The sequence below is a fragment of the Parasteatoda tepidariorum genome, chromosome 2, assembly GCF_982258835.1.
Source record: "Parasteatoda tepidariorum strain Cologne lab strain chromosome 2, Ptep-v5.0, whole genome shotgun sequence".
In the NCBI taxonomy this organism is placed as follows: Eukaryota; Metazoa; Arthropoda; class Arachnida; order Araneae; family Theridiidae; genus Parasteatoda; species Parasteatoda tepidariorum.
Window position 1 is genome coordinate 98,707,324 of NC_141756.1, and position 18,705 is coordinate 98,726,028.

An 18,705-nucleotide genomic window follows, 5' to 3' on the forward strand; every position below is an offset into this window, starting at 1 on the left:
AATTTAAAATTATTTTTTGAGTTATAAAACTAAATAATATTTTGCAGTTTGTCTTTCAAAGTTACAGTAATAGGCAGTCAAAAACGTTCCTCTTAGTGATCGGCAACAAATAAATATATCTAATATAATTTTAGTTAACAATTAGTTACTCTTTATATAATTCAAGTATCTAGTTACAATAAAATGAGATTTAATTGTTCTGGATAGTTTTTCTTTGTTCAGTATTCTGTAGTGTTGAAACATGTTCAAAATCGGCTCTATTTTAGCTGGTTTTCGTGCGATGAGTTTCAACAAAATTATGAATTGCAGGTTAGTTTCTAATTTGTCTCCCAACTATTATGCTGTTCTAGGATTAGAACCAAGAGCATCAGAGGACAATGTGAAAAGTGCCTATTATGAATTATCTAAGAAGTATCATCCTGATAGAAACTTAGGCGACGAGACATCAACAAAAAAGATTTTTGAAATTAATGAGGCCTTTGAAGTTCTTGGTAATAAAACGAAAAAAGTACAGTACGACGAGACTTTCTTTCCTGTCAAAGAGAAAACTGTTCATAAGGCGCATTTCATTTATGAACACAGCGAGTTTTATGAACCACCCATTAATGACTCTAGAGTTTATAGAAAAAAGAATCCTTATTCAAGTATACAATATGTGCAGTATGCAAGGCATACCAAAGGAGTAAAAAAGAGAAAAAATAGACATGCACATCAGAAATACGATTTTTGTAAATGTATGGGTACTAAAAAATTCTCATTTCTGTAGTGATTGGAATAATTGCTGCATTAAAGAACTCTTTGAAATAATTTCTTATGTTTTAAATGTATAAATATGTTTTATGGAATAAAATGCTTTATTATATTACATACATGACATAATCTAGGGAAGATTTCCATATCAGTACCTACATCAAAATTGTAGCCAATTCTTTTGTTATTTTCTTTCAATAGTTGTCTCTTGGGCAGTGGCATGCAAAAAACTAATAAAAAAAGGTACACAAAAGGTATAACATGTAACCACCCTGACACGACTAGTCACAACATGTTCTGTGCAAGTACAAAAACCCTTTGGAATGAAATACACCAATACGGAAATATCTTTATGATATTTTATTTGTCGCTGGTATCTGACAAATATGGCAAAATTGCATGCTTAGTGAAAAGCAATAGCAAAGATGATATAATGTTAAAGGAGAAACATAGTTTTGAAGACATATTAATTTGTGATTTAATCATGCAGGGATCAATAATTCACTTGATTTTCGTTAAAAACTTTATTCAAGCTTAAAGAAAGTAATTGATAGTAAATGTTAAACATTATCTGATCCTCTAATTAAACCATATTTCTATTAAATGTACCTTATTTAAAACTGATTATATAGAAAAAAAACTTAATTCAAGATGGATAGTATGTTATGTACAGTTTCTAAAATAAAAAATGGACCACCCTGATTAACTTTTGATCTAATGATCGGATCTTTACGTTCTAGGATTCAATCTTTAAGGTTCAAAGGGGTATTCTCAAATATGCTAATTTCTTTGTGCAGACAATATTTTAACTTACAAAATCAGTCACAAAATCCTACTTTTTCTAGGTCAAGTTCACGACCCCCAAAGTATAGGGGGTAGCCGCAATCTGGAATATATCATCCAAACAGTTTGGTCAGCAGAGTGGTCCAAAGTTTTAACCCCTTAATGTTAATCTAACTCATTTCGTCATATCTTAAGAACGTTTTAATACGAATTTAAAAATTTTTGCACACAATTATAAAATTTATTTATCCAAGTATATTTCCTTGCGTAAATAACTTTTTAATAAATATTTATCATTTTTTATTATTTTATTTAAGTTTGAGTGTAACCGATCGAATGCTTCCTGAGAAATTAAAATTTTAAAATAAGACTTTTTCTCAATTGGTAACATCTTGTCATATTGGTTTTTTGAATTCAGTTTCACAATCGTGGCATTTATTTTCTTTCCTTTTTTTAAATATTTATTTCTGTTTATGACTTTATTTGTATTAATTTTAAAAAATAATAAAAGATATTATATTATGATATACTATACTGCTTTACCAAAGGAAATAATTATAAACAAATTAGGGAGCCCATAATGTGGCATAATATGTCTGTATATATTTCTATCAATATGTATGATAGCGTTAAAATGGAGAAATAATTGCTCATATACTTTACATATATATAGCCCCATATCTCCCATCAATATTAACCTATAATTTTCAAACTTGGTCAGGTGTTATATTATAACTTACTATATTACAATACTCAGAGAAATAATTATAGACAAATTAGGGGACCCACAATGTGGCTCCATGGGTAAACCACAGAAATAGCTTATAAAACTTGTTATACGACAGACAACCAGATATGACCAGTAGAGTTAAGTGATATGAGGCCACAAATTGCTAGTTCCAAGTGTCTGGGCTTCGAACCCCAGACATGATCAATATTTAACAATTATATTTTATAAATATAATTTTTTTTATATATATTTATTTTTTTATTGTATTAAGAGAAAACTATTATAAGTTGTTCAAATTTTTTATGAGCAAAGTAAAATATTTTTGCTTTAGCTAATTTACTTAAATATTTTTAAGTGTTGAATTTTTAGTTTTATTAGGTAGGTACTTTATTCACATCATACTAGAGCTGCACAATGGGCTATTGGTAACAATCTGGAAAACATCCCTGCGGATGACTCGAAGACATGCCATCCCAATTTTGATCCTCTGCTGAGGGGATGGCTTCTCTGCTTTGGTAGCCTGACAACCTGCACGTGAAGTCAAGCACTTAATACTAGTTTAGTGATGACTGCTACAGCCCACCCTCGGTCCCTACGCAGACTGAGCAAAGTTGTCACTCATCCGCTTACTGGCTGGAGCCAGTGATGCTTGGTTTTGGTTATCTACTGGTCTTTATCATCAGTCCACTGCAGGACTCAGTTTTTTATTAGAATAACTCAATATTTCGCATCTCGTTATAACTTAAAAAAACAAAACAAAAACATTTAGGACTTTTTGATGTTGTTATGAAACAATATTAATTGCATTTCATAATAAAAAGGAATTTCTACAAGAACTCATTCAAATCTGAAAAAAAAAGCCAATTTTATTTTAACTCCTCAATGATTAAAAGGTCAAAGTATCCTCAGAATAATTATTTAAAAAAAAAAAAATTAACCACTTTTCAGTTGCATGACGTGTACACTTTAATAAAAATTAATTTTCAAAAATTAATAATATGGCTCAAATTTTTTAAAAAATGAATTAAAATCTTCTAATTTTTAAGCCTTTAAAGCTGTAAGTTTCTGTAATACTTTTCGCAAAATTGAAACATTTTTTTTCCATCTTTACGGTTCCTGCTGTAAATCTGTGCATTCATTTGCTTATGTCTCTATAACAACAACTTTAATGGATCCCTTTATGTACTTTCGAAAAGTAAAAAAAATAAATATTGAATGGACAGATATAAATAACATGCTGCAAACATTTTTTTAATTTTCAAAACGCTTATTGAATGCACAATTTTATTTTAGGCTGATTGTGAAAAAAAAAAAAAATTACTAATAAGTTGCAGCTTCAACAGAAAAAAAACCACTTCCTTTTTATTTCTTACCAAAAAACGCCCAAAACTTTATAAATAATGCAGCTAGAGAAATGAATTTTAAATTTATATTTTATGTGAAACTTTATTAATTTTGGCAAATTGTTCGTGTGCGTTATGATATGAGCGAGGTTTTCTGGTCATCAGTATTAAACATCAATAAAGTAAGTTGTTACGAAGTGGCTTTGCTTAAACCCCAAAATTATCTCAAATGTAAATAAATAACCTCAATAAACAATTGACTCTAGTTTAAATGAAAATTTCTAAACCTCATATTCCACACTTTAATAACCTGTGTATACCTTAAGTGCAACTTCAAGCAAATTACGAAGTGGATTTATAATGCCCATAATATGAGCTGAAGTACAAATAAAATAACTTCATGCACCTCAATAAATACCAGACTATCTTTAGTCAAAATAAGGTAATTTTATTCCTACCTCCTCTATTGCAATAAGTGTTAGAAAAACAATCTATATGTTTTAAATTTTAGCTCATCAATCTGGTTGATATGAACTGAATTTATAACAACCTCAAAATGAGCTTAAGTATAAATAAAATAACCTCCTAATAAATATCTCACTCTCTTTACTTGAAATAAGGTAATTTTTTTTATACCGCATAAAAATGACTTTTGTTACAAATGTCTGAAAATCAACCTGCAAACCTTAAAAGTCACCTCATCAATCTGGTTAATATGAAGTGAATTTATAACAACCTCAAAATGAGTTAAAGTGTAAGTAAAACAACCTCACATTTACAACTTTTTATGAGGTATAATTATTTTGTTTTCTTACCAATCTAAAAATTATACAACACCTCAAAAATGTCTAAACACCTTAATTATTCTCTTAATCTCACTTACACACAGATTAGTTTGTTATAAATTATTACTATTAATTTAGACTCAATAGATTTAGTCTAAATTAATAACATGCTTATTTATTTGAATTAGCCTAATTTTCTTGGAAACTCTAACCTTTTAAGACATTTTCTTATAAATATATGCTATTGTGAGTGACCGAAATTGGTGGTTGTCGACAATCACAGTCGCTTTGGTAAATTTCTGAAATATATACTAAGTCTAGTTATGTGCCACTGCCCGGTATACCCTACACTGATGTTTTTTTAACGTTCAGTGCCACTGTCCGGTACTCCAAACACGGATGTTTCTCTTAATCTATCCTCAGCAGATATTAAAATATTGAATAAATATAATAATATTAATAAATAAATATAATAATATTGACGGATAAATTAATATCTACTCAGATGTAGCAAATATTTCAGATATTCACCGGTGAAAGTCGACATTCTCTTGATTTTGCACATGATAATATATTTACTCACACACATAATAAACATTTTAGACAAAATTTTAACTATAAGCAATGACATTAAAATACTTTGTTCATACTACCTAAAAAGAAACTCAAGTATTTAATATTTATATTTCTAAGGAAAATAGCTGGGAACTATATTTTTTATCGAAAATAAAAACTTGTTCTATGAGTAAAAATTACAGAGTTAATTATAAAGCTAAACAAACTCCTCAACTGTCTGTGTTCAATAGAAAAGAAAATCGATTTGCATTTTTCATCAAGGGGAAAATGTGAATAGAACATATACTAACTAACCAACTTCTTTTTCTTGATGTTTAAATGCAACAAAAGTGTTCCCTTTACTCCATTAGTGTACCTTAGTGAAGTTCTACGTAAAAAATCTGATGAAGGCAAAATTGGAGGATTGAGATGGAATTTTTGATATTTTTCAAGGACACCTTAAAATTTTCTAGTACTTCTCAAGACTGTGGTAACCCTGCTCAATTGGATTAGACAAAATACTCAGGAAACATTGAAATTTTTTTGCAACAATATTTATTTATTTTACAATCCAATAGTAAATAGTAACTATAAAAATACATTAAATAAGCCTTTAATTAAATGGGATGTAGGCTATAAAATGACACACAAAAGGCACAATGGCACATTTTTATGTAATATATCAGTGTAACTACACTAAATAGCTAATTAACATTGATTTTTGATTTATATTTTCGTAATATTTCTACATAAAATTCTTAATGGAAAACTTGTTAAGCTCTATTTATAAAATAGTTAATTAAGTTAAACATTGACACACAAAAAAAACTTTGGAAATTGTATACCTATAAGTAAAAAAATAAAGGTACAAGTATGTATACTCGATATATTGTGAGTCAAACATCGCACATAACAAAAATGAAATTTAGCATTTTTTTTATAATATATTTTTTCAAATGAAGAAACATATGAACAGTGTTGTGCATCAGTTCTACCAATTTTTGAGTTTAGTTCATTCTTTATTAACTTCTTCTGAATATTTTTTAATCGATCTTTATTTTAGATATATTTTTACTACATATCAGTGAAAGATAGTCAAAAATAGTGCTTAAAAAAATTATTATTGTATACCAGAAACTAGTTACAAAATATAGTCATGAATTGGCAAGTTAAACTCTAAGTATCTATTTTTTTTTCCTTTTAAAAAATTTTGATATAGATTTTCATTATTATACATTAGATAAATTTAATGAAGATTTTAAAAAAAATATATCATATGTTTTATCACACAAGTTAGAGGATAACATAAAAAACTAAGAAATGTTTAAAAAAAAAGTGTTTATTGTGTGCACTAATTTTTCAAACTTTTGAATTCAATTTTTTTTCCAATTGTTTTTATGGAATAAATAAATCAATGGGTTAATAAAAAATTGAGTACAAATATGTAATTTGCAAAATATAGACAAAAGAGCATAGATAGTACATTATGTACAAAAATTTGTCTGGGCTTTTAGAAATATTAAGTAAATAAATAAACAAGAATTTTAAATTTGTAACTATCCACATGAAATAAAAAATTGCATGTAAGGAATGTAAAACTATTTTTATTGTGAAACATTTTAGTTCTCTTCTCAAATTTGAGGATTTATACATACATTCATTTGGCCAAGTCAATAATGCTGAGAAAAAATGGAAAAAAATAGCATTGAGAAGAAATAAATATTTGCGAACATTAAAAGTCAAACAATTTTAATATTTTTTACCACTAATTAAGAGATAGGGAGAAAAAACACTTATGTTAGGAAAAGGAATGTACATATAAAGTAAAGCATTTTCACAACAGTTGCTATGGACCAGAAGGTATCGTGGGGATTAAGACTCCACTATTTCCTGACCAATGGTCATTGCGCCCAGGACCGCCCAATCTTTAACAATGGCAACTAAGTGATAATTGAGCCATTATACCTCGCTCTCCCTTTAATATATATATATACCATTTAAATATTGCAGCAGTTTAATATGTAAGAGTATAATATCAATGAGAACAAGTAAAAAAAAAAAATTATAAAGCAATTAAGATACCTTCTTAAGCATTTAAAACTATGAATTTAAAAATAAAAGGATCAAAACTTGCGTAAAAAAAAACACACACACACATTAATAATTTTTAAACACACTTCCGTCTAGAAAAGGTTTATATCACCATGTAAGTAAAAAAAAAGCACAGGAAATTTTCGGCAGCTCATAGTATAAAAATTTTAAAAAACCTAACAGAACAATAAACAGGATTAGTTGAAAGGCTACATATATTAATTACTTTGTTCAATACAAAAATAACTGTACAACAAGAGTTATTTTAAAAAGTAAAAAAAAAAAAAACATTTTGTTTTGACGAGCATAGCAATTTTATCGCTACTCTAACCTCAATGTCATTACCCTACCTGACCAATCACGCTAGTCTGGCATCAAAAAGGAGGAATCTATTTAGTTAAGAGAGTTAAATAAAAAACAGAATGGCTTAAATAACTTTTGGTCTAATTATCCCAAACTAAGAAGCGATCAAAAGAATCTGATTTTAAATCAATCTGAGAAGAAGATATTTTAAGACTTTTTTTCAATAGATTTAGATTCTTGACACTCAGCATATCCACCATAGCTGTCAACATACACAAGGAAAAATCCAGTAGATTTTACGAAATAATAAACATTTCATGACACCTGTTGCATAATATACTAAATATTTTACACATAGGGAATTTTAGGGATTTTTGTTGTTATCAAAATACAAGACTTTATGACACTATAAATGGTATGCGATATTTTAAATTTATGATCATAAAATGAACTTGAAGTGTTTTTTTTATGTTAAATAATAATTTTAAATAGAAATAGAGAAGTAATTTATTATTGATGGTTAAAAGATTTTTTTTTGATTTTTTAATATTATCCACGTATGAGGTTCAAGAAATTCAAGTCTATGGGGAAAAAAAAGTAAAGTTTATTCAGAGAAAGTACTAATTTTGTAACTTAAATATGGTCTGCATATATCTATAAATTTGGCAGCTGTCTTAAACCATAAAGATTGTATATTAGTACATGCTTAAGTTAAAAATTATTCAGATGTTTTTTTTCTTTCCACATTTATAAAATTTACAATCCAAAACTTATAGCAAGCTTTAGAGGGAAATTAGAAGTCAGAAAATTTACTCATAGATAACTGATTTGCTTCCTATGGGAATGTGATAAATGTAATTTGAGTTAGAAAGTAAGTTTTTAACAGCAGATAAAACTCGAAATGAAATCAGGCAAATAAAATTTTTTTCTGTTAAATTTCAAAAAGAGTTCATTATAAAATAGTTAATGGTGATTTGGGCTAAAGTGTGCCAGGTTAGTTCGTCAAATTTTGACAGATGAACACAAAGTAGCAATGGGTTGAGGCTTTTTTGTACAATAAGTAAAATAACTAGGCAGGATTGTTAATTATAAAAAGAAAGATAAGGATCAGAAAGTTTGAAGATGTGTTGTGAGGGAGGTCAAGTTCATTCATGTGTAGTTTAAAAGCAAGTAAGGATTGTTAATTTCATTTCACACAAACAGTAGTTGCGCAAATTTGGAAAAGATAATGAATGACATGGAGGTAGAATTTCAGAAAATTTTTTGCAGTTCTTTACTTTAAAATGACTCTTGTTTCGAATTGTAACAACAGTCCACTATAAGCTAACCAAGACAAAGCACTTGATAGCATCCATATCCGATAGATAGCACCCTATAAATGTCTTATGCTAGTTAAAAACTAGACAATGTGAAAATAACTTTAGTCAAACAATAGATAAGTAGCTTCTGACTAGCACAAGACTCAAATAAGCATAAACAGCAATGTACCACACAATGTTAAGAAATGTGTTTTAAAGTCTTTAATTCATAAATTACTTTTCATGAAATAATGTAATTATATAAATAATTACATTATTTGATTATATAAATAATTATCAAATAATGTAATATAATATGCAATAGCTATTTGAAACTGGTATGTAAAGCTTGGTCTATTTCTAAAAAGGTTTTTTTTTTTTGTTATGCTGATTGTGAAAATGGTTCACAATTTCAATATGAAAAAAAAAAAAGCCTAATTGAAAGCATTTATACATTTTTTTAAACATTTCTCAATCTATTAAACCAAGACTGATTGAGATCATCCAAATATTCAAAAATTGAAAATTACTTCATTAGTTTTAAAAAATTTTCTCAAGATAAAAAAAAAGAAAAGAACTCCAACCAATTTTTTTAATGACTGATAGCTTTTTTACTTAAATTTTTGAAATGCATGATCCATTTTCTTTTGATCTCTTCAGCAAGATAATAAACTCCAGTTGAAGGCAATTAATGTGCACTCTTTCTTGATAAAAAAGCAATCCTTTTTCATCACACTCATGCAAAATATATGCAAAAAACAAAAAAAAATTAATGAGAAGTAAAAGCAGTAAGCATAATTTGAATCTTACTATCAAGGATCCTCTTAAAGTTTGTCCAAAATTCCTAAAGGGGTGAACCAATTATTGTTGCCAAGACCTAAATGTTATATAAATAAGAATTTAAAAAACAAAGGTGGCTTATTATTTTTAATTCTCCTAGCCATATTTAATTGTTTAAAATTTTTTCTTATCACTATCACAATTACTGAGCATAAAAAAAAATTATAAATAAAATAAAAAAGTTGAAATTATAATAAGTTAATACATTAATAAAGTACTTAACATGTGTTCGAAAAATAGTGCTTAGCTTTGCAATATGTAGTTTCATTCAGGCACAGATGCTAGTAGGGACTTCTTCATTTTAATTCTTATTCAGTCCAGACACTCTTAAAACCAGAACAAATAGTCATTTAAAAACATTATCATATTAGACACACATTGAAAAATAGTAATACTGATAATCATAACAAGAAGTAAATATAAGGCTTACATGGAACATTTATTTGTACTGAGAATATAAGTTTGCAGGGGGTGGATTAGAGTAACCAGGGTATGGGGAAGGCATATAACTGAAAGGCTGGTATGGTTGAGCTGTTGGTTGAGGTGGATAAACATTACCAGGATATTGGTATGGTCTTGAAGGAACAGGAGGAGCTGTTCTGACTGGACCATATGGTGAATTACTTTGAGTGTTAGCATTAGGATAAGGAAGGGGTGGTGATGGTGCAGTTCTTGTCTTCTGCGGCCGAATAGGGGGAGTAATGTTCCGTCCTTCATCTCCTCTAATGATGTTTGCCAATTTATCAGTTTTGATTCTGCGCAGATGAGCACGTTTCCGTAACTCCAGATACTTCTCGAGGAAGTCTTCTACGGAAATCTCGTTTTTTAGAAAAAACTCGACAGAAGCCTGAAACATAAACATTAAAATCTTTTTAAGTAATTACTTTATCAGGGTGTGAAGCCAAATCTTTAAAAAAAAATAAGTACATTTAAAGTCCTTTTTTAGCACTCAAAAAGTATTTTTAAGCACCATATACATTTAGAATATGCAAAATAGTTTTCAAAGACTTCACATGATCATGGTAAAACAACTAGTTTCTGACAAAGAATTCTTTTCTCGATTATATTAGCCACAATAAAAAGATCTAGATTTTTCGGTTCAATTTCAGAGGGTGGAAAAGGAAGTCTGAATTTGAGAACATCTTGCAAATTGCAGCAGAGTAGCACATGAGCGTGCAAGAATCACACCAAACTCAGCTCAGTAGACGCACATGCAGACTCCCAAGTATTTTATCAAACATGTAACATGTTTGGGGTGCTATCATACGCTGCGGGCTGATGGTACGCCGAAATGGATTGTGGTTGAATGATTTTCAAAAACGCTGATGTGAAAACTACGTTTTTGAATAATATGCAGCGAAAATCGACACGGTAAAGGAAAAAATTTCATTTTCGAAAAGGAAAAATTGAGTACTTTTAAAAACACCCCATGGAAAAAGCACCTTTAAGGGCACTTAAAAAACAAACATCAAAAATAAGCACTTTTTAAAAACGCTATGTACCATGTTTATGCAAGGAACTACTAAGATTGCTGTCTTTGAATGCAGGGGTAAAGAAATATATTTAGATGCATTAATATTTTTTAAACAATGAAGTAGTACAAATGCTACACAATCTTTTAATAGTGTTAGTGGAAGGCTTTCTAGTGGTTCAAAATAAAAATCAGAACATTTTTTAGTGCAACACAAACAGTCTATTTTTAAGGTGGGAAAACAAATGTCTAGAAAGAATAGTGCAATGGGCAGCTTTGAAAATTTCATTTTGTACAGCATATTTTCTTATTCTGTACAACATTTAAAAAAAGACAAAAAAAAATAATAATATAATAATAATACGAACAAGTTTATAAAAAATGCCAAGTTTATAAAAAATAGTGCAATTTCATGGATACGGCAAGAAATCTCAAAACATGAATTTTCTTGATTTCGGAAATAAATTTCTCAATATAAAAATAAATCAAAATAAGTTTAAAAGATAACTAATAATTATAGTTATTTTCATGCAGCAATAAATTACTTTAAAACTAAATTGTACATAATCTAGAAACTAAAAAATAAATGTATACAAAAATAAGCAAATGAAAATATAATACATCATGATTGGAAAAAAAGAGATAATTAAATAAAAAAAAAATAAAATTAAAAATAAAATAAAAAAGGGAGTGAAGCATTACTTAAAATAAATGAATATTAAGAGTACTTTTGATTTAGTAATGAATGAAATGAGTAAGAAAAGAAAAAGAATGATTCCAACTAGCAATCAAAGATATTAAGAAAAAAAAAAAAAAAAAACAGCAAAATATCAGGTTTCTTTTTGAGACCACTGAGACGAGACAAGTTTGAATAAGTCGACGGCTATATTGGCAATTTCTAAGAATTATAAAGTTTCATCATTAATCATAATTAAATAAAATAAAAATATGATACAGAAGGGAACCGATTATCCGGAACGATCGGGACCATCGCTATTACGGATAACTGATTTTTCCGGTTTTCTGAATCGCTACAAAAAGCCTTTTTTTTATTGTTAAACCCAACTGAAAAAAAAAAAAAAAATTGGAAATAATCTTAAAAATAAGAAAAACTATGAAGTAATACACTAATGATTATTTCGAAAATGATGATAAGGTAAATATCTTTAAAAAAAGAAAGAAAAATCGGAAAATCTTATGAGGAAAACAAATTTTTTTTTTTTAAAAATGGCGATAAAATTTATCGAATTTCATTCCGGTTTTTTGGTTTTCTGATTTCCGGATAACGGGTTCTGTACTGTATAAGCATTGCAAAATGACTAAGGCTTAAAATGCATAAAAATTACATGTACCATCAAAAATGACTGCATGACCCACAAATTTAATGATAATTTAAAATAAAACAATAATTGTTAAAATGAGCAACTGTAATCTGAAAGTAAAAAGCAACACTACTTTATTACTTTGTATTTTCAGATAATGAAAACTTTTAATTGTAACTGGAAATTTTTATTTAAACAAAAATTATGAAGGAAAAAATGGCATAGAGGAAAATATTTTTCATCCCTATGTCGATTTTTTTCTTCTTCTGTAGCAGGCCCAGCTTTTACAGGGAAAAAAAAAATTGTCTGTTATAATTACAGAAGAAAATGCCTTTTGAGATTATTGGTTTCTTTTAAGAAACCTAATTAAATCAATAATCAGGTTGTCACTCAAATCCAGAAAAAAAAATTCTCTGCGTTTTTCCTGTACATCTTACACACATATATTAAGAGGAAACAATAACTGCGCTCTTGAATGAGTTATATTGGAGTAACTATACTAGTTTTAATTGCTGAAAAAACTTGTAATAAAAAATTATCAGTCGAGTATACTTAAATAATGCCACAGTAAATGAAATGGTTTAATGTAGCTGAAATATCATCCTGATATATCCCATAGATCATGCTTTGAGTGATCACCAGTTTTTAAAAGACCACAAAAAATCAAATTCCCAGTTAGTAAAAATTTCCTGTATTTTTCAGATTTTCCCGGTGGGGTGGCAACTCTGACTATATGAATTGAGAAAAAAATTGTGACTAACATATAAAAAAAAGGGTTAAAAAAATTATCACTAAGAAACAATTGCAAATTTCAGAAGGATCTAAGTTTGAAACTAAGTGAGAGATTTGGCTACATACCTCTGCCTCTTCATCTATTTCTGAAGTTGCAGCTTCTAACAAAGCTAAAAGTGTATCCTTTGATACTGCTTTTTCAGAATTTTCTGAAAATAAAATGAATGCATAGTAGAAGATAGGAAATAAATAAAAAAAAGTAAAATATACAGTCAGATTTTGCACAAATTGTTTCTTGAGACTTTAGTAGCAGAATGTTACAGAATTCTTGCAGAAAGATTTTTCTTTTGAAAAGTAAAAGATTTTAGTTTTCTTTTCTTCAGAAATTTACACGCAAAATTGAATCATGCATTCAGTTAATCACTTTTTGGCGAGCTTAATTTATGCGACAGTATTGAGAATCAATATGTTTTGATTGCATTTTCGGCAATTATTGATACTGATTTTCTTGTGGTTTTTAAATATCACGATACATTTCAAACAATATGAAAAATTAAATTAGTGCATTTGAGTATTTACTTTTTAAGGCAATGATTCTATCATTTTCAATTACTAGGAAAATTATTTTAATGAAGATATAGTTGCACATAATACTCTTTGAAATTGGAATAGGCGTTTCACGGTTGCATAATTTTCCCACTTTCCTTTCTCCTTACTATGGTTTTGGTAAATCTTACTTTTTATCCAATGGCAGTAAAAAATAATACAATTTTAACTGGTACATTACAGTTAGAAGTTGGAATATAGTTACTGTGTGAAACTATGGTAATGGAGAGGGTAAAAGTGTAAATAAATCACATAATCATAGAATATTTACCATGAGAATAATACCACAGACATGAGCTTAGAATACATCCACAAATTTTCATTTGTTAAAATCATTAATCCTGTAGAAAATACCTAATTTTGACAATAAAATGAATTTTATACCTATCTTTTTTTTCTTTTCAAGGAAACTATTTTTCAAATCCAGGGCAATTTCATGTGTTTCTACAACTTGCAGACGATGCTGATCAAGAATAGGTTTCCTGGACAAATTGTACTCAGAAATACTTTTAGTACTAGCAAGCAGCATTTCTTTTTCAGCTTCAAGGTCCTGTACCTAGACACAATAAAAATTTCACAAGAATAAAAAAAATGTCTAATTTTTGCTTAATTTTCACAAGAATCACTAATTGACACTTAATGATAGCCCTAATGAAAACTTATTCAAATTATAAAAATAATTCAATAATAAATCCAGAACTAATTAACAGTTGGCCATTGATCCAATATAGAGTTAGACCAGCGTAAAAAAATAAGCAGTGGTTCCACAGGCCAATTATCAACAACCAAGTCAAGGGTCTGTTTAGGAGAAATTTGGGTTCGTTAACGGACCCTTCACAAAATAATTTATCTTTTAATCGGACCCTTCACAAATTTGCTAATCTTCATTATTGTTTTGTTAATCGAATAAACCCTTACTGGGGGGGGGGGACAGATGTAAACGAACTAAGTTTTGTCTTCAGCAGACGCTTCTTCCTTTATTCGTCCAAAAAGAATAATCTGCGTTCAACAGTAGAGGCTAAATACCAAATATTTGTATCTTACATCTCTAATTTAGAAGCAGCAATTGCTGATTATTTTTGAAAATTTAACTTTTTTTCAATAATAATTTTACAGTGTTGAGCATAATCTTTTATATATTTACAATTTAAAAACTCCTTGAAAAAGTTTTTTGCAATAACAGGACCCTATTCGCGCAAATTCACAAAAGCAGAACCCTGTTTGAAAGAATGTGACTTAACACTTATTTTATATTCACAAATTACAAGTAATTTCTTCACAATTTTACAAAAACAGAACCTTTCACAAAATGTCTAGACAGATCCCTGCAAGTGTAAGGAGAGGGTACAGAAGTCATACATTAAAACTAGGATAAATTAACAGTTGTCCATTAATCCAAAAGTTATTTGAAAGAATTTTCTCTGTATTTATAAAATGCACTTTCTTAATTATGCAAGTGTTTCAAGCCCTGTGGCAGAATTTTTCCGAGCTTTCTGCGACAATTCTTTCTAGTACTACTAATACCTAAGTAACAGAAGTGCTTTCTGTGTACAAAAAAAGCCTTTACATATAGAATAGAACAGTATATAAATTTTTTAATTATAAATGCAAGAATTTTATTTTTAAACCTTTATAAAAGAATATATATTCTAATATTATTGGCGATATTCTCCTGTTCTAAAAAATATTTGTACAGTTAACCTTTTATAAATTTTTGCTAAAGCTAGTCTTTCCGGAATATTTATATTCTCAAAAGAAAGTAGAAAAAATAATCACGGTTGTTCATATCCTTTCTCGCTTATCGGAGGTGAACTTCGATATGTGAGAAAGGCATTTTTTGAATATAATTCTTGAGAAAGGGAGGAAAAAGTTCTGTAGGGAAACAATATTTTGAAAAAAATCTGCACTAACTTCTTTGCTTTCCAAATAAAAAAAATCTTTCGCCAAGAACTCTATAATGCCACGATTCTGCCACAAGGGTTTTAAGTTAGGTAAAATTTTGGAAATTTGTAAAGTATGAAACAGAATACTTTCTAGGATTGTTCTCTGTAAAAAATGTATTGAAAATGAAACATTTTATAAAATTTGTTTATTATACAGTACAGAACCCGTTATCCGGAAATCAGAAAACCGGAAAACCAAAAAACCAGAACGAAATTCAATACATTTTCCCGCTATTTTTTTAAAAAATTTTTTTTCTCCTCATAAGATTTTAGGATTTTTCTTTCTTTTTTGAAAGATGTTTACCCTAGCATCATACCTTTTTCAAGATTATTTCCAAATATTTTTTTTTTTTTTTTAGTTGGGTTTAACAGTAAAAAAAACGACTTTTTGTAGCGATTCAGAAAACCGGAAAAATCATTTATCCGGAATAGCGATGGTCCCGATCGTTCCGGATAATCGGTTTTCTACTGTACATAACTCTTAATCGTATAACTTTTTGGAAATCACACACACATAAGCCAGCAGGCTATTAAATTTATATTAAAAAAAATTATCCTTTTGTCAGACATGAAAAATTCCTCTTATTTGAAATCCACTAAAGTAACTAGCAATAAAAATATGTACCTGTTTCAGGTCATTCACAAGATTTTTTAACTTTCCCTCATTTTGTAAAAGTTCTTTCAACTCCTCATCATTTAATTGCTGCAGCAATCCAGTTAGGTGACTGTAATCAGGAGTAAACATAGCGCTATTCATTCTGTTGGAAAAATTATTGGATCAATAACATAGAAAATAAAAGCTCTTATCATGTGAAATTTTATAGATAGACTGAAGAATGTTACTATAAGATATTTCTTAGGAAAACTGAAATAAAAAATGACGAATGAAATGCAACAATATCTTAAGATCTTCAAGGTTTCCTTGATGGCTAACTTTTTCAACATATTATTCTAATATTTTTTAAAAGCAAGAGCGTTCTGTATAAAATATAAAAATTTGATGGTTTTTCTTTATTCATCTGTTTGTATTAAAGGCAACAATATTAATTTACTTTACATACTGCTTTAGTGTTTATTTCATTAAATTATAGAAATTTCAATTTAAAAGATTTATTTAAAATTTTTGTTGAATTATAAAATCTAAATAACCACTTGATTGTTCAGTCCCATACATATATTATGAGTAAATTAAACACCATCAAACAAAAATATAGAAAATGTTAGAGATTTCAAAAGCAACTAACATAGGAACAAACAAACCTTAATGAGAAATTTGTTAATTAAAGCACGTAACTAAGAGGTTTAAATTAATCACACATTAATAATTTAATTTCACTACTATTATGCAATACCTCTGTGCAATACCTCTTATGCAAAACAAAGAAAATAAATCGACATGTTATCCATGCCGTTAAATGGATGGTGACCGAGTAAAGCTAAAGCAGAGATGGCGCTAAGGTAAAAGGTTTCGATTCGTCTAAAACTTCCGGGTTACTATTTGCGATTTGCAGGTGGCGTTGAACAGAAGTCTCTACCTATGGCAACACTTTGCATACTTTCCCCATTAGAGTGTGGAGAGTCATAGAGGAAGAAAGTACCTTAGATTCTCTCTTGATTTTCATATAGATTAAAATCTTTTAAGTTGGACAACTATATGGAACTGAAATTTTTCTTTAACCGGAATCAGAAAATATCAAAGGGCGATATTTTACATTAAAATATAGCCAAATAAAAGATAACACCAAAAACATGGCAAATCATCCGCTTTATTTATGTTGCGACAGTTTTCCTAAATTTATTTAAAGCTCACCAGCTTTTACAATTAATGAATTGCAGAAAACTACTATGAATGGCGAAATTACGAGAGAATTTAAACATAAATCACACTAATAGAACTTTCTTACACTATCAAGCTTGATCCCACAGTTCACTGATCATTAGGACACGGTTCTCAGTAGAGCACCGAAGTCAAGCATCACTGGCTGCGGTCAATAAGCTGATTTGTGACCTCTTTGATCAGTCTGCGTATGGACCGAGGGTACACGGTATCGGTCTTCGTTGAACTGTTCTACCGTAAAGTGCTTGACATCGCAAGCAGGTCATCGGGCTAACAAAGCAGGGGAGCCACCCCCTCTGCAGAGGATCAGAATTGCGATGGCATGTCTTCGGATCATCCTGAGGGATGTTTTCCAGACCGTCGCCAATAGTCCATTGTGCAGCTCTAGTGTGACGTAAGTAAAGAACCTACCTACCTGTTCATACATCACCTCGTAAACTTAACACAAGCGGAAGAATGGATGGTTGACCGTGTGAAGCTAAGAACAGATGGTGCTAAGAGTTAAAATTTGTCATAAGACTTTCACGGTTACCACTTTCGATTGATTTTTACGCCTAAACTTGAAAAAGGGTGCCATCAAATATTATTTCATTTGTAGTGTTCACAGTATCACGCTTTTTCTAAATTTAAAATGTCAATGAAACAAACAAAATAAGAATTTGGAAAACTCCGCAAGTATGCTATGCTCTGCAAGAAGCAACCCAAAAAATAATTAATGGCGATATTTTATAAAAATATAGCTAAATGATGGATAACAATCAAAACATGGCAAACTTTAAACGTTATTTATGTTGGGATAATAATTTTTCTTAAAATCTTTTTATGCTCAAAATTAGTTAAAATTTATGTATTACAATAAACTCCTATGAATGGTAATATTACACGTAATTTTAAACCTCATTAATAAGACTTCCTAGATAATTAAACCTGTCCACACATCGCCTCGTAAGCGTAACATTAGCGGAGGGATACACCGGAAGTTTTATAAATTTCTTCCTGCTTTAAGAAGCTTTTTACTGCTTACATTCAGTCAACTATCCATTCATCGGAAGTTCTTAATATTTCTTCCGATTTTAGGATGCAGGTAGGTATTTTATTTATGTCGCACCAGAGCTGCACAATAGGCAATTGGCGATGGTTTGGGAAACATTCATGAAGATGATCCGAAGATATGCCATCACAATTTTGATCTTGAACAGAGGGGATTTCTTTTGTAAGCCAACTTCCTTCCACAATTTAAACATAAATCTGAAGGGGAGGGAAGTTTTCTCCAAATCCCTGCACTCATGGTACTGTTCAGTGATCGACCACAGAAC

At 29.2% G+C, this 18,705-nt stretch overlaps 1 protein-coding gene across 2 annotated transcripts; it reads right to left on the reverse strand.

Annotated features, from left to right (window-relative positions):
* Nucleotides 1-9,210: 9,210 nt before the first annotated feature.
* Nucleotides 9,211-16,990, reverse strand: LOC107444317 (vacuolar protein sorting-associated protein 37B). Of its 2 annotated transcripts, XM_043046270.3 has the most exons (6): nt 16,813-16,990; nt 16,178-16,310; nt 13,994-14,165; nt 13,130-13,212; nt 9,909-10,325; nt 9,211-9,804 (listed from the first exon to the last, which is right to left on the reverse strand). In XM_043046270.3, exons 2-5 carry the CDS (start codon nt 16,307-16,309, stop codon nt 9,918-9,920), a joined length of 795 nt encoding a protein of 264 aa, XP_042902204.2. In that variant the 5' UTR covers nt 16,310; nt 16,813-16,990; the 3' UTR covers nt 9,211-9,804; nt 9,909-9,917. The 2 variants fall into 2 exon arrangements, with proteins under 2 accessions (XP_042902204.2, XP_042902203.2); XM_043046269.3 differs by having other exon boundaries at nt 9,211-10,325.
* Between the last annotated feature and the right edge of the window lie 1,715 nt (nt 16,991-18,705).

Excerpts from the sequence above, each read along its gene's own strand:
- LOC107444317 (XM_043046270.3), bottom strand. The coding sequence starts at position 16,309 with ATGAATAGCGCTATGTTTACTCCTGATTACAGTCACCTAACTGGATTG. Across the intron at positions 13,213-13,993 it reads TGAAAAGAAAAAAAAGATAG|AAAATTCTGAAAAAGCAGTA; the intron begins GTATAAAATTCA and ends TTTTATTTTCAG. Across the intron at positions 10,326-13,129 it reads AAATAGATGAAGAGGCAGAG|GCTTCTGTCGAGTTTTTTCT; the intron begins GTATGTAGCCAA and ends TTTATGTTTCAG.